The following is a 26,282-nucleotide window of genomic DNA, read 5'->3' as shown; positions in this document are numbered from 1 at the left end:
ACACACATATATAAATATATTTATATATATATAAAAGGTATTAAAACAACATTGTTAATTAGTATAATTTGGAAAGTTTGCTGGATGCTTGGCTAAAGTCACTAAGCCACCATGCTTATTTCAAGCTCACATGGAATGCTAAGCATGGGTTTCCCCTTATGAAAGAAAGAAAAATAACAAGCTGTTCACCTTATTTTATTAAATAAGGCAGGAAAGCAAAATATTAAAGTATGTTGCTGCTGCTGAGGCGGCCAAAACAGGAAGCTATAACTGAAGGCAGAGAAAAATGGCTGCAAGTATTGAAACCAGGCAAGACCCTTCTTTCCCTCCCACCTGGCACAGCCGAATCCCCACGCAACTTTTGGCTTGGGTTGCTTTGCCCCCGCAAGTTAAAATGCCGTAAGAACTAGTAACTTTCAGATCCACACAATGAAGGAAAAAAGAAAAAAAAAAAAAAAGAAACGAACAAAGAGATTGCACGTGAATGGAAAGGCATGCAGGAAAGAACAGAAGTGGGTAGGCCAAAACCAGAAGATGAAGGACAACACAGCAGACTTCTGCGGGCTGAACCAACACCACGTGCGGAGGTGGCAAATACCTTTGACTTGCTCTCAGGTTGGGGGGTTCCTTCTTCTTTGCCATCTGCTTTGAGAGGAAGGGGAAGTTTGGACTCACCGGGTGTCATCATATCTGCAAGACCCATAGGTGCTAATCGAAAACAGGAGAAACAGTTAAACATGACTATGTTTGGCTTTGTAGGAAAAAACACGCTTCCTGCTGCAAGATTGTGGTGCCACGTGAAGCAGAGGTTATCCCACCTCTGTCCTGTTATTCTAGCATCCGGAAACCTGGAAACCTCTTCAGCTGAAGTGAGGAAATAAAAGAGAACAAACGAGGCGAGAATACAAGCACCATGCAACAACAACAACCACTTCAGAAAGTTAAATTCATTCTTCATGCTGCTGGTGGTCTTCAACTGTCTCCACGTTCGACCACTACATTTTAACGAAACAACAGCCTATTTTAGTAACTATTGCACCTTCCCTTTAGCAACAGACAAACATAAATGAAAATGATGCGCATTTTGCTTGCAATGTTGAATCCAACAAAAAGGCTGAATTTCCCAATTATGTCTATATTTTAAGGTTGGTGTCCAGCAGATCATTCCTGCCCCTATCGGCTTCAGCATGAATGGCTCAGCCACTGTGAGCCTTAACTAAAGAATTAAAAGCTGTGAACTCCACTCCGTGGGAGAAACAGCATTCAACTTCTTCCCCTCCTGCCAAAATGAGATGGGACTATAACGAACACACAAATGTCTTTCTCTGATAATGGCACGCAGTCGCTTCACAGGGGCGTGAGGAATTTAAGGTGTTGGTTTTTTTTTTATTTGAAGATGCACGTGCTAAGTATAGTATTATTGCTGCAGAACTGCTGGGTTCCTGGATTTCTAGAAAGATGCAAGGAGAAAAATTCAGATAAATGTACAGAAAATACTGGGCAGATCAAATGCTAGAAGGTGCCATGACACTGAATCAATGCAAATAACCAGAGAACAGCAAGACACCAGGTGATTCCTTCCCTGCAGAAAACCATGTGCACAGCACTTACAAAAGACTGGATTCTCTTCCCTTCCTCTCCCTTTTTTCGGCCCCTCATGCCCTTCTTTCAAAGAAGAATCTGAGCTAAGAAAAACACAGGCTAGAATAACCTACAAGGCAATAAAAAGGAAAAAATACATTTCCCAAACTTACAAAATTTAAGAATTGGAAAAGCATCATTGTTTAAAAAAATTTAAAAAATCTGATCATTACCAGACTAGTGTGCCTCTCTGCAAAACGACAATGCTGGCTCGCACTAGGCAGCAGGCACACTGCATAGCAAGCCAAAGAGAGGAGGGGGAAAAGAAGCTTTAAAAATACTTCACAGATTGCCCACTACAAAATGATTATTGCACATATTCATGTATTACTATGTTTTAGAAAATAATTAGTTTTAATTACAGCAGTGAGAGCATGAGCAGGACTCTGGTGAATACGCTGGCAAGCTTTGCAGTGCTAATTTGCTAATATCTTTAGCATCACTGCAGGTTGAGACTACGGGTCTGCCAAAAAAACCTACCCAACCATGTGCCGTGTGAGTTTACAACTGTATGCTCAATATTCAGCTTTGAACTGCTGGTGTTTTTCATAGGCACATTTTCTTGTTTTTTCAAAGCACATTTGTAGCCCAATCAGGCCCTTAAAGTCATCACAACACATAAATCATGATTGAGATTTAAAAAAAATTTAAAAAATTACTTCCAATACTTAAGACTTTGAGAATTGGAACAAAAAGCCTTTTTCAAGTGATGCAGCTGCAGAGAAAAATCTATTGGGATCAGCTAAAAATGCTGTTATTTTTATGTATGTGTGTGAAACCTCAACGAAACAGCCAAGCAATGTGATACCGGGAAGCCAGCATCCACTAAGCATCTGATGCGTGTGCATTTTGCCCTTATACTCCGTTTGAGGAGTCGGGGCAGCTTGTGACCATTATGAAGTGAAGGATGGCAGCCTAACGCGTTTTAGTTTTGAATTCCAGAGTTTAAAAAAAAAAGTTCTTTTTCTTTTAGAGATTTTTTTTTTAAATATATGTACAAAATGGTCAAGTCTATGCCACAGTCTGGTTTCAAATTAGGATGCAGAACTGTTATACAAAATCCACTTTAACAGTTAACACATTTCATGCTGTGAAAGCGCTAAAAAAGAAGTCTTAGTTTTAGTTTCAAAGCAACCAAAGATGACCCTTCCCCTCTAAAGCAATTTTAGGGAGGTCAAACAAGGCAAAGTTAACGATCACGCTTCTTCTCCAGAATCCTGCATGGCTAAATCCTCTGCTGGTATCTTGCTCTTAACTAGGTTGGCACATCGTAGGCACAAAGAATATAATAATTGTGCTCATTCCTGGTAGTCCTGTTTGCATCAGAATTCCTTTCTAAAATCTCTTTTCCAGAGAGGTTGAAGTTAACACCTCATGTAAAGGGCAAGTAACTCTAGTCTGCAAATTACCAGACATATTCTGACTGTATTAATAATCAGTTAGAAAATTATCAATTCATTTTGGCTTTGGAATATTTTTTCTTGGCATATGCAAGTAGCTATCAGGAGTTGGAGACAGTTATGAAAAAAATGTTCCCCAAATTCTGTTTCACTTTTTGTTTTAAATTATTTACTTCATCTACATCTTTTCTTTCTACCTAAAAGAGGAGAGCTGCAAGGATTTTACTAGCAAATTGCAAGGTTGTCTAGTTTCCCTATAGCTTTTACCTAAGATGTTTCCACAGCTACTTTTCTATCCACTGTTGAAATGCTGTTTCAAAACTTCTTGCAAACATACTCTCCAGAGATTCGCAAACAGACTTTCCTTCACTTTTTTTAGCAAAGTGGTACAGCAAGAACATTGTTTTGACCCTTTCTGAGCACTAAAATACTGTTATTGTCACGAAACTGCTAAAATAAGACACTGTCTCTTTCTACACAGGTACTAATAATTCTGCGTGTGAAGTGCAGACCAAAGGATAAAACATTTTCGAGAGGAGGATAACAGGGAAATCTTGACTCAAAAAGTGTTGTAGTGTACTGTGAATAGGTTTCAAGTACTAGCCTCTGGCTTATTATAAGAATTTAAGAGCTAGGATGATTCCAAAAGCAAGTATGGGTCACAGTCCTGAATTAACCATTCCACACCGAATTTAACGTACTCAAAGGCAGATACTGACGTGAGTAAAACTGTAGCAAAGTCTTCTTTTTTGCTAAGGGCTGCTCTATCAGTTGTAGAAGATGATGAAATACTGTAGGAGCAGCAATACACAAACATTGTTTTTCTCTTTACTGCTAGTGCATCACACTCTACAAAACAGAGTATTACATCCTTTGTGAGACATTCCTTCCTCCATTCCACCCCTAGCACTCTCCCTCTTAAAAAAAAAAAAGAAGAAAAAGCAGCAAATTTGTGACTCATGAATTTGGCAAGAGGATCCCAACTGCTTTTATGCCCATAGGAAAAACAGAAGAGGGACAACAGCATTGCCCAATGTCCTGCCACAAATGACCGTCCATCTCTTGGGAAAAGCAGAACACAGGGTGCTTGGGCACCTTATCTGAAAGGGACGAGTGGGCCACCAAGGACCTCAGTGCCGCACCTCCTTTCTGCCTACCAAGTCTTGTCCAAGGGATGACAAGTGCACGCGGTTTGGGACACGGACATCTCTATGCCAGGAGCTGGCTTGATTTACAGTCACTCAGTGACCACTGGATCACAGTTATTGCTTGTTTGGAGTATAGGTGATGGGATACTTCAGCTGTTACCAACTGCTGACATCCTCCAGAAAGTTTATTTGAATGTGTGTTATATAACAGCTTATATGCAGATACGTGTTGGAGCAAAAAAATAGTGAAATAAATGGAGGGGTTTTATCAGAAAAATGTGGCCAAGCGCAGGGTCCTGCACCCGAGTCAGGGCAACCCTCAGTATCAGTACAGGCTGGGGGATGAAGGGATGGAAAGCAGCCCTGCCAAGAAGGACTTGGGGGTACTGGTGGATGAAAAGCTGGACATGAGCTGGCAATGTGCACTCACAGCCCAGAAGGCCAACTGTATCCTGGGCTGCATCCAAAGCAGCGTGGCCAGCAGGTCGAGGGGGGAGATTCTGGCCCCCTACTCCGCTCTGGTGAGACCCCACCTGGAGCCCTGTGTCCAGCTCTGGAGCCCTCAGCACAGGAAAGACATGGACCTGTTGGAGCGGGTCCAGAGGAGGCCACAAAAAAGATCAGAGGGCTGGAACACCTCTCCTGTGAGGACAGGCTGAGAGAGTTGGGGTTGTTCAGCCTGGAGAAGAGAAGGCTCTGGGGAGACCTTATGGCAGCCTGCCAGTACTTAAAGGGGGCTTAGAAGAAAGATGGGGACAGACTTTTTAGCAGGGCCTCAACGAAAAAAGTGTACATTTAGGCTAGATAGAAGGAAGAAGATTTTCACAGTGAGGGTGGTGAAACCCTGGCACAGGTTGCCCAAAGAGGTGGTAGATGCCCCATCCCTGGCAACATTCCAGGTCAGGCTGGACGGGGCTCTGAGCAACCTACTCTAGTTGAAGATGTCCCTGCTCATTGCAGGGGGGTTGGGCTAGATGATCTTTAAAGGTCCCTTCCAACCCAAACTATTCTATGATACTATGATTCTATGTAACCAAGCTGCAGAACAGAGAAAGCCAATGAAGATTTCTAAAAAATAATTCACATTCACAAATATGATTGATTTCTCTATCAGAGGTTCATCCAAATAAATACAAAGTCAAATATACATATAATCTATATGAAAAGGTAAGTGTTGTATCTATTTTTCATGTTATTTTAGGAGCATCCTTTTAATTCCTTCAGTGCAAATAACTTTTCCTAGAACTTCATGTTTCATGTAAAGTATTATGATGTTAAAAATTCGCTGGGAATAACAATACCCAGAAAATGGAAGGTTTCAGTAAGACAGAGGTAGTGAAATTAGGAAAGGATCCTTGTGGCAGTAAGGAGATTAATGTTTTCTTATCATTTTGTTCACCTCCACAGGTAGCAGAGATTATGAGTGCCAGTTTCTGTGCAAGCACACTATGGAAATCTGTGAGATCCAAACTCCATATTACTTCTTTTTAAAGATAATTTTCACTACAATTAACAAGGCTCACAGCATGAAATTATTATTTTGTTTATGTTCGAGTTTCTAAGTTTCATTTTATTATAGCTATTTTTAAAGCCTGAATTTAAAAAATAGGGGGGAGTGGGAAATCTAAAATATATATATGGGAAATGTGAACTCATATAATGAAAGGACAGTGGAGGTTATACATTTTTTCTGAATGGCAGACTGTTCCATAATTGTGAAGGGATTCTGGCACTTTTTCTTGAAGCTTTTGTTACTGTTATGGATGGGATACTCTATCAGAAGGATCTGTCTTCTTTGATCTCATAATTTCTGTGTTCCTAAACTGCTCTACATCAGCAGAAGCTGGCAATCTGTTGTTTGATCCACAGTCACTGCTGAAGTACCAGGATGCATAACTGCAACACTATTTTCCTTTCAATTGTGACATTAATTAAAAAACTACAGGGAAAAAAGGATCAACTGGTAATAAGGAGTTATAAGTACTACTTAAAACATGTGGCAAAACCAATGTTATACTTAGCTGTACTGAAGCTTCAAAACCATATGAAAACAAATCCATCAGCATCAGCAATTCTCCTCTATTTTAGAGTAAAACCTAAAAGTGCACTTGATTAAAATTAATATAACCAAAACCTATCTTCCTCCCTCAAAACAGGCAACGCAACTGCACTCTCCAAACCCCAGACAACCAAGAAACCAACTTTTCCCTATTGCTTACCTTAAGTTTTTAATTGGCTTCTAATTTAAACCACAGTTGTTCATGCCCAGTGCATGTGAGCAAGTTAAACAATGCCCACACTTCACTCCATCAGCAGCCACTCAGCTGCTTTTGGTTTTGGCCCTACACATTGACCGAAGCCTGGTTTATCCAACAGAGGTGTGACTTCACACTAGCTGGGGGCAAAAGGCTCAAGAGCCAGATAGCTGAACTGGTCTTTGTGTCACTGTCACAGAAAATGCCGTTTTCAAGCTCCAAAGTAGGTATCACCTGCAAGTTTCTCCACCTCATCCAACGCATCTCATCAAATGCAGGGACAGAGCTGACCCTGACGTGCTCCCCCAGCTCAAGACATGACCGCTTTAAGTTCTGTATTTACACTTGTCTTAAGCTCAGCCCTTCATTTCTTTGACCTAAGCAGAAAGATGAGTCAGGGTAGGGGGAAATGCAGCATTCCCACCGCATGTGCCCCCAGCAGTATATTCACACCTTGTTGTCTCTTTTTCTCCCCCACCCCGCACCAACACCATCTGTGTGCTCTCTTTATGCCGGCTGCATAAAGCAATCTAGATGCATGTCTGCTCACACACAGAGAAGAGATGCACTGAACTCCTCTAGTTCATCTCAGACTTACTTTCCATTGGGTAATCTTTGAATTAATAAAACTGGAACAAAAGAAAACCTCACAAATGCATTGGCAGAAAAAAAGCCCTGATAAATGTTTAAATTATTAAAAATCCAATATTTCAGAATGCATAACACAATAAAAAGAGTATGACTACCCCACACAAAAGACTGCTAGGATAAATGGCCTTGCATTGAACAGATTTCCACTGTATGAAATAACGAATGGCTGAATTATCTGAACAAAAAAACCTCTGTGAATCTTCCTTTAAACTGGTTATTCCTTAGGAATACATAAATCTTCTTAGGCAGGGCACTCTGCCATCTGTTTGCTGTTGGTTATTTTTGCAGCTCTGGGGGCTAAAGGAAAAGCGGGAAAAATTACTTCTGCTAATAGTAAAACAGAATTTATAGCAGTTTCAATGCTCAGAAGTAATTTTATTTCAGCAAGCCAGACAAAACACATAACTACAGAAACAAAGCAGAATATTACCTGGGACAGCTCTGGTGGGGGAAAAGCAAGCTATTATCTAATGGTCTTTTCAATAGCTTTTCCCTCTGCATCCATACAGTGAAGTGTGCTGTCTGGACTAACCAAGGGCTTCCAAGTCAGCACTGGAAAAAGCCCCTCCTCCCTTCCAGCCCCCCCCCTTTTTTAAATTTCTTTTATTTTTTTAAAAAAACTTACTGATTAACAGCTTCCTTTCTGTTTCTTCTGCTAACCAAAAATGTAACATAATATTCTTGAAAAATGAGACATTGTTAAGTTTGTCTCAGGAGCTCCTGTGTAGAGGAAAGAAGCCCTCTGGACATACCAGACACGAGACTCTCACAGTGGCCATTTTCTGCCTGGGAAGCAGAGACATGTAAAATTGACGAGGAAGCACAGGGAAGGAGTCAAAGGATGAAGGAATGAAACAGGCTAAGCGGGGCAAGAGAGGAGGATACTGAAACACAGGCTCTTGGTAAGATACAATTTAAGTAGTAAGGCATCTCTAAAGAAACAAACAAAAGTAGAACCCAAAATCAACTAGGACAACATCAAATCACCTCAGCACAAGCTATCCAGCTTTCAGGAAAACTTCCAACATTTCAAAAAGGGCTAATGGTAATCAGAAAAGCATGCACAGAAACTCTATGACTGGAGTAAGTATTTGGGAGGATCCACTTCAGGGTCACTGAAACTCCATCCAAACCCATCCCAGTCAAAGAATTGATCTTTACTGGAGTTATTCTCTTGGTGGAGGATAATTGTTAGGAGTTCAAGCTGAATACGGACTATAAAGCATGTCTGCACAGAACTACATTCACCTGTCTTCATAGTCACACAACAAAGCTGCATATAATTCTGAATTCACAAGTCATGATATGAAGGATAAATTCAGCAGCTACATTGAATACAGTTTTTTTTGCAAAAAGAAACTATGATTAAATTTCATATACTGATATTTAAATAAGTAAATGAAGAAACGCTACATATGGTTAAATGCATTTTGGAAACAAATATGGCCTATGTTTTCAGAACAGAGTAATTAAGTACTCAACGTACAGCATCTTAAGTCAGAGCAGGTGCACATCTCTTTTTTTAAACCAGTACCGTATTAAATATCTGAAATTGCAATCTTAGGAAGTAAGACACTGAAAAGCAACAGCAGCCTCTTAAATAACGATGAGGTTTTCTCCTTCCCTGTCTTGCATGCACATACACACAAATACACATACACTTGCTAGTCAACACCTACATCAAACTGGGTCCGAGTGTTGCTGGAACTGTTCAAAATATTGTACTCATCTACATGCTGTGCAAAAGGACTTAATGAAAAATGTATGAGTTACTGTACAAAAAAATGCGAATACCGTAGCCTAGTTTCGAATCACTCCAAACTACCCGACAGGGGTGAATCGGGTGAAGGCGGCTATCCCTCTGCCACCAGCCTTAAGCAGATTTACGGAGGAAGGCCACTGCCGGAAGGTTACCCACCATTACCTGTTGAACTGTTCACCATGTTAGGTGCCATGCTGTAAGGAGGAGCCTGTGGGTTCATCAAGCCAGAGCTGTTGTTCATCGGCTGAGTGTAGGGGGAGCTGGATCCCATAATACCACTCTGATTGATGGCAGGGAAATTGCCTTGCCTACGAGAAGAAAGAGCACACACACGATGTCTCATTACGTACCTCACTGCTGAAGATGCTGTGGTTTGTCACAGAGTACATCTCCTATTGTTTGCAAAGAGCTAACGAGATGGCACGCAATTAGTTCATTTTACCTACATGGGGAGCTTTGAATTAGTCTTGAATTTGTTGCCGTATGTCTGAGGCAGAATCGGACTGAACACAAATTTCAAGAGATGCATGCGGTGTCTTTATACGTCACAACCAATCAGCAGAAAAACACAACTCAGATTACTTATTTATCCTATGAGTAGACAGCAATATGTCAAAATGAGACAGCAGGAGTCAAAATTAGAACTTAGCGTTGGCATAAAAAAATTCCAGTGAATTGCAATTTTGACCATTTAATAGAAATTCTTACCTGCCACAGCTTAAAAAACAGTGAAATGACCAGAAGAAAAATGGGTACCATAGAATCTGTTTCAGATTCCCGTATCTGATGTTATTGCATTGAATACAATATTCTTCTTTTGTACGTGCCATCTATGTCCAATCTTTCAAAAAACCACATACATACTACACTTTCTTGAAAGAAGAAACCTCAGCAGAAGTATTTTGCTTTTGAAAATTAACCACATAACTGTATAATGCTTCCATGACTGAGACTTAAGTTTGCCTGAAAAACTGCCCTGAATGAAGCCCTCACCTAATTTTCCACGTCTTCAGATGTGAAGATCTTCAAACCAAATAATTTTTGAAGGCTAAACCTCATCTACTCTTCAGTTCTAGAAAGTATCTAAGTACACTTTGTACTCGATTTATCCAATTCTATAGATAAACTGAGGCCCAAGGAAGAAAATAATCCAACTTCAAAAATAACCTTTTATTCTTTTAATCCATAATACAATTATTTACCTTTTCTTGGTATAGTTAAGGCTGCACATATTATGATATGTGTATGGATATAGACTTACACATATGAAATCATATGTATAAATAAAAGCACATGCAAAAATATACTTACTTGTATATTCATAGCCTACATAGGAAAATACAAAAATCAGATCTACTTGTTCAGTATACCCCCTGTAAATTTATGCTGGTTTTCCAAATAAAGGAGACAAGAAAGGAAGCAACTACCCTTTTACATAGCTTTGGTACCATTTCTCAGGAAAAACAAAGCATTTAATTTTATCCTACAGGCAGGGAAAGCTGCATGTCCTGGTAGGAAGATGGAGTTCTGGTATAAATTCTGCTTTTCATTATTACACAGTATTCAAACAAAACAGACAACCCCCGACCAACAACCCTGAATAACTTCAATGGCTTCTTGTCTTCTCCAAATGCATGGCAGATTCCTAATGCAATTGGTAGAAATGGACTTCTTTTTTAGGAGGTGCAGGAGGAAGACCATTAAAGCACTATCTGGCCTAATTTTTCTTGACACATTGTGAATTTCTTCCAAGGAAAAGAGAATGTGTTATCTAAATAAAGCATCTTTTTCCAAGTCAGTTTCGTCCTTTGCTCTCTGAAGACTAACTTTTCTTCACTCATGCAAAGAGGCAAAGGCTTTCTTTTGATATGAAGGAGACAACTGCCATACAATGTCATTTCCCTGATGAAGTTTGCAATGAGTGGTGGAGGGAAAAGATTTAAAATGCGCAGTGGTGCTATGCTCCAAGGGAAAATACAAAGGGAAAAGAGAAGAGCAGGACCATTTGGCAACAACTTTAAAAGATTTCAGTCACACAATCAAGCTTTTCTTATGTAAATACTGTATCTTAAACACCCCCACCCCCCTTTTTTAGCTGAAAATTGCTATATTTCAACAAAAGCAGTTACCTGAGAAGTTCCTTCTATGCTGGATAGGGAAGATCCTTTCTGTTACTGGGTGACGTTACTAGTGAATATGAAGAAAGTGTGCAAGTGCATTTTTACACTTTAGAAAAAGAAGTAATACATTTTGAAAGGTACTTTTATGGAGTAATGCTGGGATTCTGGAAAAGACAGAAGCCTCTATGGGTATCTATCTCTCCAATGACCTTCTTTTGCTTTAAAAATACACAGGAGATACACACCTTGCAGGTAAGCTGAAATTGGTCCCTACCTACTAATATTTCAATACTATTACTTCCTATAGCATGTTTATCTTCTAAGCTGTGGGGCTGTTCATTGTCTCAAATTGAGGTACCACCTATTTTATGTTACCCACTATGGACATCAATCTCAATTGTAGCTCATGAAAGCATACTGCTGTACAACAGTTCTAAATCAAAAAGTAGGAAACTATTTCCAGTTGAGACGGAGAGTGGAAATTGAATAAAAGGAATATACTAGCTTTGTCCAGGACAGAAAGAAAACAGCTGAAGTCTAAAAAAAAATTGCTTTCTGTACCCAGAAAGACCTGAATGGCAGAACCTAATTCCAAAATTTCATCTGGCAAGGCAATACCTTTCCCTTTCATCCTCCTGTGTAATGCTGCACTTGAAATGGACACAACTCTCCATCTCTGTGAAGAGCCCAGCAAGAGAAAAGACTCAGCACCATCCCTGGCAAACTTTGTCCTTCCCAGGTCCCCTATCAGAGCACTGACCTCAGCATGTGCGAGCTCATTCAGTAACACTGAAAGGCGACATCCTGTAAGAGTAAGCGTTATTGTACCCTGAGATTGGGTGCAGTGTGTAGTACAGAGCTCCTCCACATATTATTCTGCTCTATGATGGCTTGGAACGGAAAGTTTCTTTAGGGAGAAATAATCAGGTATTACTTCAGCCTTTAATTCTCACTCCACAGTGGGCCTCCTTTGAGTAAAGACTACCGACTGTGACAAATTGTGCTGCATCAGTGCTATAATATGAAGTGGAGTCCATTAAGAACTGAGCTGAGATCACCGAACTCATTTTGATTAACCTCCAGGTCACTAAACACTTATAAATATGTTACACAGCAGCTGCTAAACATATTTATATATGCTTAAGGTCACAGCATCATCTGTTGGTTGTTGGAGTTAAGTCAAAAATCTTATGTTTCCTTCTGTGCTGCTTTTAGTAAAGGCATATCCAACATACTGTTTAAGAAGTAGTTCCCTCAAAGCATACTACTAGACTCTCTCCTACATCTCCCAATTCCCTCCTCCATTTTTCCGGGAGGCTAAATAAAAATCACGTCTTTTAAGAACAGCCTGCTGTACACGTAGTGACATCTAATGGCAAAAATTCAACTGACCGGCTATGAATGCTATAGCAGAACAAACCCAGTTAAGCATACAATTTTACAATATTTACCACATAAACACCAACGGCTAGGTTGCTTAGGGATTACGCAAGTGATACTTAGGATAATAGAAGAAATTAAGAAAAGAAACACTTATGTTGAGTATAATGAAAAAACGTCTTCGTAGTGAGATGCAGTTAACCTCCAAGGGAATGAAGGAAATGCCAGTACTTGACACTTCTGCAACACACAGACAACACATTAGAAAATGTACTGGTCAGAGGAATCCGGCATTGCATATGAACTAGATGACCTGTCAGGTATTTTCTAGCTCTAACTCCTCCCACACTGTGATCCCAAATCACATATTTTTCCCTATTTAGAAGAAAAAGCAGCTGAGCCAATACAAATTTAGGATTATGCTATCAATTTAAACACAATACTTAAGCCTACACATTTCTTTTTTCTGCTCTACTGCTACAAGTAGATCTCCAAGTATTCAGCAAATGGAAGAGATTAAAAATGGGAAGGGAGGGAATCTGCTTGCTTTCTGTGGTTTGTTCACTCTCTTGACAATTTAGTAATCCACAGCACTTGCGTAATGCCAGAGCCAGTTGCTGCGCTCGAGGAAAGGGCTGCCACCCAGGGGGACCTAGACAGGCCGAGGAATGTGCTGACAGGAACCTTATGAAAGTCAAAAGGGATAAGTGCAAGGTCCCGCAGCTGGGACGGAGGAGGCCCCTGCAGCGGTGCCGGTGTCGGCTGGGGTCTGACTGGGGGGAGCAGCTTTGCTGAAAAGCCCCTGGGCATCTTGGCAGACAGGGAGCCGTGAGCCAGCAGAGTGCCCTGGCAGCAAAGAGGGCCAACAACATCCCGGGCTGTGTGACCAGGAGCAGAGCCAGCAGATGGAGGGAACTGATCGTCCTCTCCTTACTCTGTACTCGTTAAGACTCCATCTAGAGTATCATGCCCAGTTTTGCATCCGCCAGTAAAAGAAAGATGATGGTAAACTGCAGTGAGTTTAGCAGGGGCCCCTTAGGTGGTCAGGGGTTGAGCACTTACCCTGGAGGGGCTGAAGGATGAGGGCTAGCTCAGCCTGGGGCAGAGACAGCTTTCAAGAGGAACCTAACAGCAACCCCCCCCCAGCACCCAGAAGGTCAGCAAGAAGATGAAGCCGGGCTCTTCGCAGTGGGGTTTGGGTGGGAGGAGGAGATGCAACGGGTAAAACATGAGTAAGTTCAGACTGGATGTAAGGAAACCCTTTTCCCAGTGAAAACAGTCAGGCCCTAGATCTGGTGGCCCAGAGAGGTTGTGCAATCTCAGTCCTTGGAGGTTTTCAAGACACAGCTGGACAAAGCCCTGAGCTCTCAGCTAAGGAGGCTGGACCAGAGACCTCTTGAGGTTCCTTCCAGCCTGAATGACCCTATGATCCTAGGCTGTCAGCTTCATTGTACTGTTGATAGTCTGGTGTACTATTGGGTCCAAAATACAGCCAGTCAAATTCAAAACATTCCCTTTTAAGAAGGTCCTGTTCTGCTCTTTTGTTTTCCTTCATTTGCAATCTACCCAAAGCTTAATCTGCACTTAATCGCTTTTCTCTGCAAAACAAGTAGCAGCAGATCTAATTGTGTCTTCTGAGCTAATGCAGAAGCCCATGTATTTAAGGAGAGGAGATAACATGTGAGATCTGGTCATCGTTAAAAAGCAGAACAAAGAAACTGTAAGAAAGAGCACTGACAATTCAAAGGAGCACACCAGTGATCACAGCTGCTGAGCAGCGTCTCTTACACCGAGATGTCTTCCTTAAATTGGACCTGAAATTACCAGTAGGTTAGTGTGTTGTCTCCAACTGCTACACAGAAGTCACTCTGCAGCCCTTGCGTTTAATATTTGTTGGTATGTGATTTAGAACCTCTTCAGTGTTGCCATCTGATGAAGGTTTTTACTGTCATCTTCCCCAGATTTGAACAGACAACTAATTACAAAATTGAGTTCAGAGATAGGCGTGGTTTAGCTCTGGATAACGATAGAAACAGATTATGTTTCTCATCAGGACAAAAAATGAAGACACAACTTTTCATACGGAAACATGTTAAAGCTGAGGTTTTTGCTGTGTGCAGAGGGATCAAGTTCTACAACTTTCTATGGATTTTCTGGCATGCATCTGACACTCTGTGCTCTCGTCTTGATTTAAACCTGTAACATTGGAGCAAAGCCCTTCATGCAGTCAGAAAAAATGATCCAGCTTCTGTAATGAGCCCTGTGGCAGCCTGAGCACAGGAGTGAGTCAAGCATGGAAACGCATAGGGAACAGAAGAAAGGTTCAGAGGTGGAGAGTCTAGAAGGGCCGGAGGAGAGTTTGAGGCAAAAATGATGAAAATGGAGGGGAAAGTAGATGGAAATGAAGAATGAACAAGGGTTGGGAGCATCCTCACTAGGTGCCAAAGTTTTTTAGGTCTAGGAAGATGATGGGTGCTCCAGAGAAGGGAGATGAAACAGAGATGAAGGAGGAGAAGCAGGGAGGAACATACAGAGAGATGCTACTCCCAGGGCAAACACAGAGAAGGTCCCTCCAGCACGAATGTGGAGCCTCTCAGCCAGGTCTGCCTGAAGGAAGGGAGGCATTCACAGGGGAGCCCCAACAGCAGGGTGCTACCAGATGCGTGCCTTCCTGCAGCTCCTCTGCTTGTGCACACTGCCACGAGGCAGGGCCAAGCTCTGAGGCAGCCACCCCGGCCAGGAGCCAGGCGAGCCCTGGTCCAGCAGCGTGGCACAGCGGGGCGATGCCGAAGGAGTGGTGCTGCAAGGGTGGGAGCTGGGATGGGGCACACAGCCAAGGTAGGGAAGAGCTGCCACCAAGTCATACCTCACACATCCTGGTGGACACAAGCTTGCACCAATTATTATTATTTAGGCACCTCTGCGCCGTGCTTCCTGACGCTTCCCACAGCACTCATGTAACGCAGGGATTTCTCCCAGTTATCCTGCCCTAGGCACTGGACCTGAAAAATCATCCTGTTACCATGACCTGGCCACCTGAGCAATTAGCTGGTGGGGAAAGGAAAAAAAAAAGGGCCCACAAGCTCATGGAAGTTTGCCATTTCTGCTCCAGATCTTTAACCTACATCAGTTTTGCAGCGAATGCACTGTAGCACCTCAGGGGAGTAATCTGTGTAAACATTTTAAAAGGAACATTTTTTTTTTAATGCTGACACACTGCTAAGGTGGCTACTTGATTACAAACTGTGAAAATGACTGCGTTAGGCTGCACTCACAAATCACAGTGTACTGACCAAATTGCCCTGTGCTTATCTGTGCCAGGTCTGCAGCACGACAATATTTCCTCTCTCTTTTAAATGTCAAAGTATGATTTGGGGGGTTGTTATTTAAACACACTGACCTGCACAATAACCAGAAGTACTTTATTTAAATCTGTCTTGAGCTGGGACTAGCCTTAAGCGCTTATAATCTGTCATACTTTGACACCAAATGGGTTATTATAATGAGAGTAATTCAGGAGTGAGACCTGCGAACACTTTCTCCCTGGAGAATTTACACATAAACACGTGCATGCAGATACACAACACTCTTTTGTTACAGATTTTCCTTCTCGCTACATTATGGTCTTCCTTGGAGAAGTGAAACCATTTTTGTCGTCAGGGGATATGGGAGGACTGGAGGAGGGAGAAGAGAGCAAGGGAAAATAAACCCCAGCATTGCTTGCTTTGCTCTGACTGGACGTTCATCAGTGCGCCAGTGCTGTTTGCAAAGGCCAAGACACACAAAATCTGAATACTGGCTTGAGCAGCCAAAGTAAAGAGGCATTAAAGGCAATTCTCATGTAAATAAAACAAACAAATTTAACATCACTGTACGTGAAAGCTAAGTATCCCCCACCTCTTGTCAGCTGCTATTTTAAGTGTAGTAACCTCGATTTACATTTCCACCCTTTGTTCAGCGGGGAAGCTCTGCACTTCAGAAACAAAGTTTTTAAAAAGCAACCACAAAAGCTGGTGATGTGACAGGTCTGTGGATTTTGATAAAATCCATTTTTCAGGTTAGGAGGAAAATGAAAATGTTATACTTGTGTGTGTGTGAAAAAGGGAGGCCAAAGCTCTGAAACACACTGACGGGAAACGTAACAAAAACGCATCCAGGTTTGTAGCAGGGCGCCTGCGTTTGTGTGCATGTGTCTGCTGACACCTGGTACGCAGAACCATCACCGAACTATTCTGCCCAATGACCAGGCCTAAAAGGCAATGCTAAAGTGGGGAAGAATTTTCTAGCATCATAATTACATGATAGTGTACATCACCTTGTAATCCACTGCAATCTGAACAAGCACACTGCCTGTTTTCTTTGGCTGGCTGACCTAAAGACGATCGTGTAAGATACTTTTTGGAAGAATAACAGAAATAGCCTTTCTAAATATATTCTTTTTCTTCTGATTACACAAATAATTGTGCCTTTACCATCATCATCATTAGTTGGATTTCACTAAGAAACAATCAAGGAGAAACTTAAAAATTAATTGTTCCTACCAGACTGATTCAATGCTCAGCCCCTCAGAAAAGCAGCCATAAAAATGTATTGTTTGTTTACATGCTGTTGTCATCACAATAATCATTCTTCCAGTGAAAACATCTGCCCAATGGGCTACTACTTGGTAGTCATTTAAAGCCCGGTAAAATGCAGGAGTGTCAGACCACATCAAACACTGGAAGAGCAACATAAGAGGCATGTGTAATTTGTTGTGTAATAAAGTATTGATGCCAATAACTACACAGCCACGCAACATTTGTACTGCTGAATGCATGCTGAGATCAGAATAAATCTCCCTATCCCATTTTACAGGTAACAAAAACTGAGGAAGAGATCCAAGATTAATAATGGCCTAAAATATGGCCAGAAGAATAATAAGGTAGTTGAACGCAGTGAGGAAAACATAGCACAAGCCTGCAGAAAAATAAACCCTTAACTTCATTCGATCCTATTGATACAAGGGTGTGTGACTGAAAAACATGAAGGATATTTAGTGAAATACTGCAGGGTTTTTTGGCTGTTATTTTTTAGGTTGCAGCTATTTAATTTTGTTTTTATAAAGCTCCTTTTGTGTTAATTAAAGTTTTTTTTGGTCTGAATTTCACAGACCAATGAATTTAGTCACCAGCATTTAGTCACCAGTCTTCAAACCCACGGGGATTCCCTGAAATGACTTTATTGCACAGCATTCTTACAAGTGCAGCAAGACCTCCGCATTTGAATTTATCTGTGTAAGAACAAACTAAGCCCTTTATACTCAGTGCAACCTGTACTGGATAAATGCAACATAAGGCTGTGTGACAGAAGACATGGGAGTACTGAAAAGTGGGCCAAGCCAAATGGCTTGCAACCCCATCGAAGCCCCGCTCTTAGTGACCGCTCCTACCTTCCTGACAACGTGGATTTAAACAGCAGCTCTAACGGCAGCTGCTTGCACACCGTCCCCATGAGACGCAATACCCGAGCACTAACAGGAGACACATTTCTTACCCCAAGTGGAGTGTGTGATGGGTAGAAGAGGGCTGTTGCAGTCTGTCTGACAAGTAGGAGCATGCCTGAACTGGGTTTATAGCGTAAAACAGAAATTTGCCCTGTATGGCATGATGCAGTCAAGCTGAACCAGAATGCCAAGAGGAGTGATGTAGCCTGGTGTGACTCGATATCCAAATGGGAATGACTCATACAACTATCTCACTATGCACCTTCTATTTTTGTGCATGTTTATAAATAGCTTCATTAAAAAGTCAGAAGGCCCTATGAACCCTTTTCCAGGACGATTACTTGAAAGTGGGTTAACAGTCTGTTCCCAGCACACGAACAGCCAGGAGGTCACCAAAGCGTGGTGCTAAAATGCTACAGGGAGCTAAGGACAGGCTGCCTCGGTGCTTCACCAACTCCATTTCCTCCGGTGTGGCACTGCCTCGGGAGAGGCTCAACCCCTGAGCTCCCTCCTCTTCCACCTGGGCACGTGGACCTCCTGCCACCTCTCACCACGTTCGTACAAGGTTCAGTCACACCCATGCACCGTTTTCAAGCGCCACTGCAGCTCCACCAAGCTCACTGTGCTGGCAACCAACTGAAAACCTAATAAAATCCTGATCGTTTCATGCCAGCTCTTCAGTGTATCTTTTCACAGTAAAATGTCATCTGGCTGACAGCAGACTGAATGCAACTGTGCATGTGCAGCAGCGTGGCAAGGAAGTTCTCCAAAGGGATTTCCCAGCAGGCACATTTTCACTTACCTATCTTTGCCCAGTAGCCTGAAGCTGTTATAGGTTTATCAATATTATTACTACCTCTATTAACATCAGTCTTGGCACTCTGGCACCCCAGACAGTTTCACAAGAGCAACGCGGTGCATATGTCAGCATGGTTTCAGCTGGCTCTTTTCTTTATCTTTGTCTCAGAAGATGCCTGAAACCTGCTGTGACAACTGCAACAGGTATTTAATGTGTTAGGGAAACTGCTGGCCATCATTAAAAAAATCTTATTGCTGCTATGTTACCATTTAATATGATTCTTACAAGGTTACTTATATGTCCAGTCAGAACCAATGCTCTCATCTGAACTCCATCAATAAAGTAAAGGGCTTTTCCCACTCATATTTCCCCAGGTAGCATTGCTAAGAAAAAATTGTTTAATTTTCTCTCAACTATCACAATTGTAAAACAACCTAAAAGCTTAAAACAGCTCTAAAACCTGAAAACCTCCTACCATTTTTTATGTTGCTCCCTTTCTGTCACAAAAATCTTAAGGCTGTTCAATCACAGTCTTGTACTTGCACAATGTATGTGCCAAATCACACAGAGCAGCCACGGAATTAGCTTTCTTCATGAGTCCCATTAAACAGATGGCTATTCTCCTGTTTTTTTTTTTTTTTTCCCTCCTGACTAGTGCTGTGATTTAAACTAGCAGATCTTTTGGCTAATAGGCAAAAAGACAAATGGTGTGAAAATCCAGTTTCCTCATCTGAAACTTTTCTTGCTACCCAAGAAAGAGTACTCAATCTAAAGTCCTTCATTATGGTTTGCTTTTATACAGTAACAATTAATGAAGTACTGCATTCTTAATGACCTAAAGATCACCTTTTCAAGTACAGAATTTCTACATCAACATGTGACTCTGAGACAGAATGTTAATAAACTACACAGAGTCCTACAGTGCAATTTTGTTTCAAAATAATTAGTACTTCTATAGAGGGCAACAACTCTCCTAAATAACCAAATGAAGCCAGAAGTAATCCTGACACAATAATAATCGAATTAGAAGTGTCTCTAAGACGACTGAAAATTCTCTCACCCTTCCTTCCCAACATACTCCTGCTTTCACAATTTAAGAATGGTTACTCTCTGAAGGAGGGAAGAAGTAGGACTCTTGAGCTCTGTGGTTAATCTCTAATGGCATGAACAGCATACAGCAGTCTACTTGATTGATGAGTAACCAAAAAAGAAAAAAAACGTCTCCCCAAATCACTGGTTGCCTGCACGAGCTCTGCAGTGTAGTGACATCCAGGGCTCCAAAATGATGGATTTACCTTTTAGTAAAACAAAATTCCAGATAAAAACGTATTTCTCTCCGTCTTCCACAAGAAATGGCTTTGGTTAGCTCAGCATGTAAAGTTTCTTCCAATCCTTACACGATTTTATCAGCAATTTTGAGTTGATCTACAAAATGCATCTCCGTTTAAAAAAAAAAATCACAAAAGTGTGGTTTTCAGCTCTTCCTTTACTGTAATAAATACACATAAGCTAAGTTGTACTTCACCCCTCCTAATACATTGTAGAAAAAAGCCATATATGGTTCTGCTTTGAAAAAGCAAAACAGGAGGAAAGGAAGTGTCCTTTCAAAAAAAAGAGAGAATAAAAAATCAGCTTGATATAAATGACTATTTCTCATGAAGAGGGGAGAAGCATGGGTCCTTTTGAATAAAAAATATGTCAATACTGGCTAATAGCTCCCTTAGAAATTACAGTTACAGGAAACGTTAGCATTTGGACTTTAACCCCTCAAATCACACAGAAACTTGGTGCAGAGGGAAAACATTCCACCCGTTACTGAAATGCCGCCAGCCTCAGGTGGAGCAAGCACAGCAGCTATCTGGAGTTCACAGAAACACTATGCAGCCATTTGGGCCAAGAAGCAATACCGCTTCCTCCAGCTGGAAGTGTATGTGGACTTTTATATTTTGGAAGCCAAATGTAGCTTCACGGACTGCAACGTACTGCCTGGATATTCAAACAGCACTAACAGAAAGCAAAGCGGGGCTACTGGCTGGGTGATCCACCAGGATCCCCAAAGGAAATGGGAACTCCGGGAGTGTTCGGAGGAGCGGGGCAGAGGGGAAATGACCAGACACCTCGAGACTGGAGAATTGTGGAAGGCCTGAACGTGAACAGGAGTAACTCCTTCGCTGCGACTGAACGTTAAATAAAAGACCCGGCAGCAACAGCCTTTCTGCTAGGGGCTTATATCAAAGGCAACAGATAAGGGACCCCGGCACTGGCTCCAATTACGGCTACCAGCCCTATCTTAGCCTAGTTTACTTTGGGGATTTCACAGCTGGCAGCTTTTCATCTAGAAGTAGCCTGGTTTGAATAAGCAAAGAAACTTGAATGAGTACTTAACCTTCCTGCACTCCACTGCACTTCCCAACGGAGAAGAACAGCACCTCCCAGCTTAAGGGGAAAAGGGAAAACAATGGAAAATACATACTCTCTCCAGGGATTAAAGTCGGCAAGTTTCACTGTAGCACTTCAAGTCTTCCTGATACATAACCGCAGCTTTTCAAATCACAATCAGAATTTTAAACCCAAGTTTCAAGATCAAAAGGGCCAGACTGGAAACTACTGCATAGATATTGACAGGCTCTAGGATGTCAAACACCTAAAAGAGTTCTGGTTTTTATTTATATTATTATTCTTTTTAAAAAATTTATTCCCCATTTCCGCCTCGTTCTTTTTGCTTTTGACATTTTAATGCACCATGTCCATTACTATATTTCCTCACCAGTACCTCCTAGTCCATCAGCAGTGCTGCATTACCCTGCTGTTGGAGAAAATAATACGGAAAAAGTGCTTTGCTGGCACCAGCGACATGGAATATGAATTATACATACATAGCAGGAGAGAAATGCTGATGGAAGCTTAGTCTGCCTGTAAGTGCGCAAGCGTACATGTGCATGTATATACACATACTGACTAAAAAGCAGCCATATAAAATGCACGTTTTAAACTTATTTACACTAATTGTAACTGTTTCTCTGTACAACAAAAATTCACTAATATCACTGCAGCTTTTATAGATCAATTTTAGGACTGAATGAAAACTTACCTAAATTCTTCTGATCTCACCATGATGAGACTGTAGTACTTAACCAGCTGCTAAGCAGTTTAGAACCAGAACCACATTCTAGAGTGCCTAAAAGTATGTCAAAGCAATGCAACACCACACATTACTATAGAGACCGAACATCATTTCTCAGGTGGCATGGGGAGCAGCGGACGATAATGTAAATATCCACCTCAATTGAGCAACCCAATGACCAGGATTTAAAATGGCCAGAGGTTGCAAATAGCTAAGCTGGATCCCAATTCCTCAGTTTAATAAACCACTATGTCTAAATCGTCTCCTCTCAAATCAATGACACTGAATTCTAAATTCATTCCATCTACATAAAAAAATGGCTTTAATTTACAAAATTGCAACATGCAATCCCGAGAATCATATTAAGGTACAAGTACACTAAGGTCAAAGACGCTGCCTTCAAAGACAGAATTGCTACTCATGTAGGCACATCAAAACTCATTTTTTAGTAATTAGTTCAGGTATTGATAACCATAGGTGCACCAGCAAAAAGCTCAGTTTAGCATCCAGTTGGATGTGCATCTTACAACCAGATAGTACTAAATTACGTCTTCCCAAGGCCACACTGCTAATAGTATGTAAGCCAGCTCTTTCGCAGCTACATTTTTACCTTTCCATATACTACAGTCACACCTTCAACTGCTAAGAAGACATGCTCAGGATGACTCACTGCTAGCACGAGGGATGCTGAAAATGATGATGACAAGCATCCAGCCCCAGAAATGTCTGTTGACTTCAGGTGGCAACCTAATAATCAATTTTCAAAAGTGTGTACTGGGCACTTACTGTAGCAAACAAAAGCACACAGACAGTGAATACATAGTCCTGAAATGTTTCAAGTTCAGCATCTACAAACTGAGGAACTCAAAATTGGCTGGTACTATAAGATACTGGCTAAATTTACTGCCTTTCACATCAACAGGGAAAATGCTATGTCATTTGCTTAAAATTGTTTGCTTTTACTGAAGGCTTACTGCATTGCAGGTCTGCACACACATAAATATTTATCTATCACTATAAATACATGTATTGTTGTAAGAACTACAATGTGATAAAAGATGGTATTTTTTGAAGCCACCTAGACAAAAAGGAGGCCTCAGAGGCCTCCGCTGCATTCTAACCTCCAGCAGCAGAACCAGACCTTGGGGTCTCGGCCAACGCCAACCTAAGTTATGAGATGTCTCTCCTTGGAGTTCAGTGGATATATTCGGTCTTCAACATACAGCCCTTACCAGTCAATGGGTGTGCTGAGATCAAGACAGATAGAAAAATGAAAATACTGTTTTGCAGCTCCTTCACACTGCCCTTCTTAAAATAAGGGGAATTACTATACAGGATATCAGAGAGTCATTTAGCATTGCCTGCTGTAAACAGTTACCCAGACCAAGCTTAAACATCCTGGGTAGCGTGAAACCACAAATACTACCGGTTCAATGAGGAGGTCTTAAAAACCCCCTTCTTTTCTTTAGCCTGACATGCTAGTTATCATTTGGGAAACACTGGCCTGCATGCCCAAGACAGACTAGCACACTTACTACTTCCCTTAGGTTACAGGGAAGGTATTATCTAGCTGTAGAAATTAATCTAAGCTTAACATAGAGCAGGCCTCAAGGTGAGGTCAAAGGCTAATTCAAATGGTGTAAACCTAGTATCTTGCACAGTCACCACTTCTATTTATATGATTTTATCTTCTCTAATTAAAAGGGTAGTGGTCTGCACTGAGAATGATTCCTAGGTATAACTGGCTGACACTCAGATCTCGATCATCCAGCCCTGGTTAACCAACATTGATTTTCTGCCCCAGTGGAAGTGATTTTATTCTGATGCATGCCATTTAAATTCATTTTACACAGCTGCTTAGTGTGGCTTGGCAAGGCAGAAGCAAACGAGCCTTCTATGTCTAAATGAGACTCCTGAGCTAGTAAAGGATAGATCCTGTGGATTAACAGCTGAAGAGAAATTTCTCTCCCCTATTGATACTTGGCTACTGATTCAACAAGTTGACCTTGAAGGGCAACACAACCAACTTGTACAGAAATACTGCTGCGTAACCATGACTCTGACACAAGCATTTCATTTTCTTCTTAATTCTACAGAGAGGTGTGTTTTACAGTAATAAAAATCCAACAGTTTTTGAATCCCACAGATTAATCTTATAAACTCAAGACATTCAAAGAAAAAAGCTGGACACTATGCATGCACTTTTGCATATAACAGTGGATGTCTTTCCAGTTAGACAAAATGGTATGCTGCGAGTGCTCTCCCATTTCACAGTGTAATAAAACTTTATTGAAAATCGCATTAAGAAACCCTGTCATCACTCCTGCAGTACAGCACCTCTCAGAAAGGGATCATACTTTGGGGGTTGCAGCTCACTGTCCAGGCAACAATGACAATACCACCACCAAGTCAAGAAACCGGGGTTGCACAGCACTGCTGCGAGACAAAAAACACCAACAATGAGGGGAGAAGGACAGTGCTTGAGTCAGGGGGAGGAGGGATCTCATTCCTTCTCAGGATGAGGTTCTCCATTTGCCTCTCAGGCACAAGGAAATGGAGCCATGCCAAAAGTCATGCAGGTGTGCGAGCAAGTCACATGCAGATTTTCATTGTACTGTCACAGTACTGGTAGTAAAAAGAAAACAAAAAAACTAAAATCCCCTCTACGATGCAAGTGTTTGTGTACCTTTCACATGATTTTTATATTCCTTCAGCAGCCAGATGGCACGTTCATAAACGTTAAAAAACAACTGCTAAGGTCCCACAGCAAGTCTAGTTTACATTGCTACCTACCCATACTGGTCAGGCTGGTGCATCAAGGGAGCCTGAGCATTGTCGTAGTTGCAGTGCTGTGAAGAAAACATGGGGCGTCCACCAGCCTGGCTGGGATAAACAGGCAACCTGATGTATGGTGGCCGAAAGCAGAACAAAAGAACAGCCTCTTTGGATTTGCTCTGTATCATAAATATGAATCACTGTCAAGTACATTCCTTCCATATGCAAGTATGAAGGACTTGCACGAATAGCCAAAAGCCATTACGTTTTCTCCCCTGCAGTTGACTTGAGATCAAAGAGGAAACCAGTGTGCTTGCAACCTCCTGGCACCAGAGGGGTGTGACAGCTTTCGCTCAATTTGCAGTTTATAAATAACCCTTTTGCCAGTATTTGCAATAGAGATTCGATGACTGCATAGCCCTTCCACAGGTGCTGGATCACTGGAATGGGCAGTATGTCATGAAAAGGCTCTGAAATGGTGCAGTTTTGCCCTGGCAAAGCTAGAAACCAAAAGCAGTTTTACCGAAGGAGGATGTGAGACAGGAGTGGTAATCATTTAACCTAGTTTTTGATCAAACACCACACACTATGCCCAAAGTGTAGGTTGAATGACAATCAAACACCTTCTCCTTAACACAAAGTCTTTTCCTGCTGTAACTACCAACAAGTGTGAGCTTTTCCTTTCATTACATGATTATAAAGAAAGTGTTCCTGCAGCTGCATGATGGCCCATTTATTCCTTCGTGACTGACCTATCAGCTTATAGCCTAAACCAGACAGACAGAAGCAGACTTTTGCAAACCCTACTAGACAGGTCTGTTAAAAAAACAACACAAGCAAGAGACCGCTGGTTCACAAGTATCTGCTGAAGTATGGACTATTTTAAGGGACTGCGGTTCTATTTTACTCAACAAGAACATGAAGTACTTTAAATTTACTGTTATTGTTTTAAAAGTTTGCCACTGCTTATCACTAGAAGACATCTGCCTTCCCAACTCTCAAAACAAGAAAGCAACAGATACATGGACACATTAGCTTCCTATTTCTAGTTTTACATTTCCATGTCTTGGAATTAGAGCAACTCTAGCATCCAGAAACACTGGTCTTGAGTGATAAATACCTGTATGCATATATGTGCATCTGTGTATGCATATGCATAAATAAATGTAAGATGCTTAATACACATGTAAACATGCTTACCAAAACAGTGCAACCAGCTTTGTGTAATTCTCAAATGTAATGGAACTTCTTGTAACAGAAAAAGATAATAAATACACCAGGAGTTATTTGAGTCCAGAGAAATGTGGAAATTACTTTATCTGAAAAATTTCCCAGAAAATATGATTTCATTGCAAGTATTCAGGCCTTTAAGAATAACCACAGACAGAAAAGTGCCTTTGCCAAAATCCATGCACAAATGCCAACATGCAGTTATGCTGCCTGAAGAGAAGACAAGAAGACAGATGATATGTCCCACCTCTACAACCCTGTTTGCAGGTTCTCTCTTATGGATGCATAGGTCACAGTTATCAACTCCAGATAACTACAGATTGCTTTTATGTCTCTTTCTGCCTTTCCCTTCCAGATGCTCCCCTCAGCCTGCCCTCCTCTCCCTCTCTGCATGCCTACCTAGAACAAGAACATCCTATAGATGAGAACTGCCATCAGCGCTGCTGCTCACAGCAAGGGCAGTAAACGCCAGAATTGATGGGCAGCTTCATAAGCTTCCTTACTCCCTGGCAGGG

General features: G+C 41.5%; 1 protein-coding gene across 1 annotated transcript in view; it reads right to left on the bottom strand.

The window, feature by feature from the left end:
* Window positions 1-480: 480 nt before the first annotated feature.
* The window catches only part of LOC104625152 (AT-rich interactive domain-containing protein 1B-like), a gene marked incomplete at its 3' end in the record, with an annotated part of 66,889 nt that continues 41,087 nt past the window's right edge, over window positions 481-26,282 (bottom strand). Inside the window, exons 6-7 of the mRNA XM_010292703.1 lie at window positions 9,020-9,165; window positions 481-708 (exon numbers count right to left, since the gene is read on the bottom strand). Coding sequence (XP_010291005.1) covers window positions 481-708; window positions 9,020-9,165 — 374 coding nt within the window. The remainder of the gene's footprint in view (window positions 709-9,019; window positions 9,166-26,282) is intronic.

This window comes from Phaethon lepturus, unplaced genomic scaffold (assembly GCF_000687285.1).
Source record: "Phaethon lepturus isolate BGI_N335 unplaced genomic scaffold, ASM68728v1 scaffold20738, whole genome shotgun sequence".
Taxonomy (NCBI): domain Eukaryota; kingdom Metazoa; phylum Chordata; class Aves; order Phaethontiformes; family Phaethontidae; genus Phaethon; species Phaethon lepturus.
The sequence above is the reverse complement of the archived record's forward strand: the minus strand, read 5'-3'. Positions and strand labels throughout refer to the sequence as shown.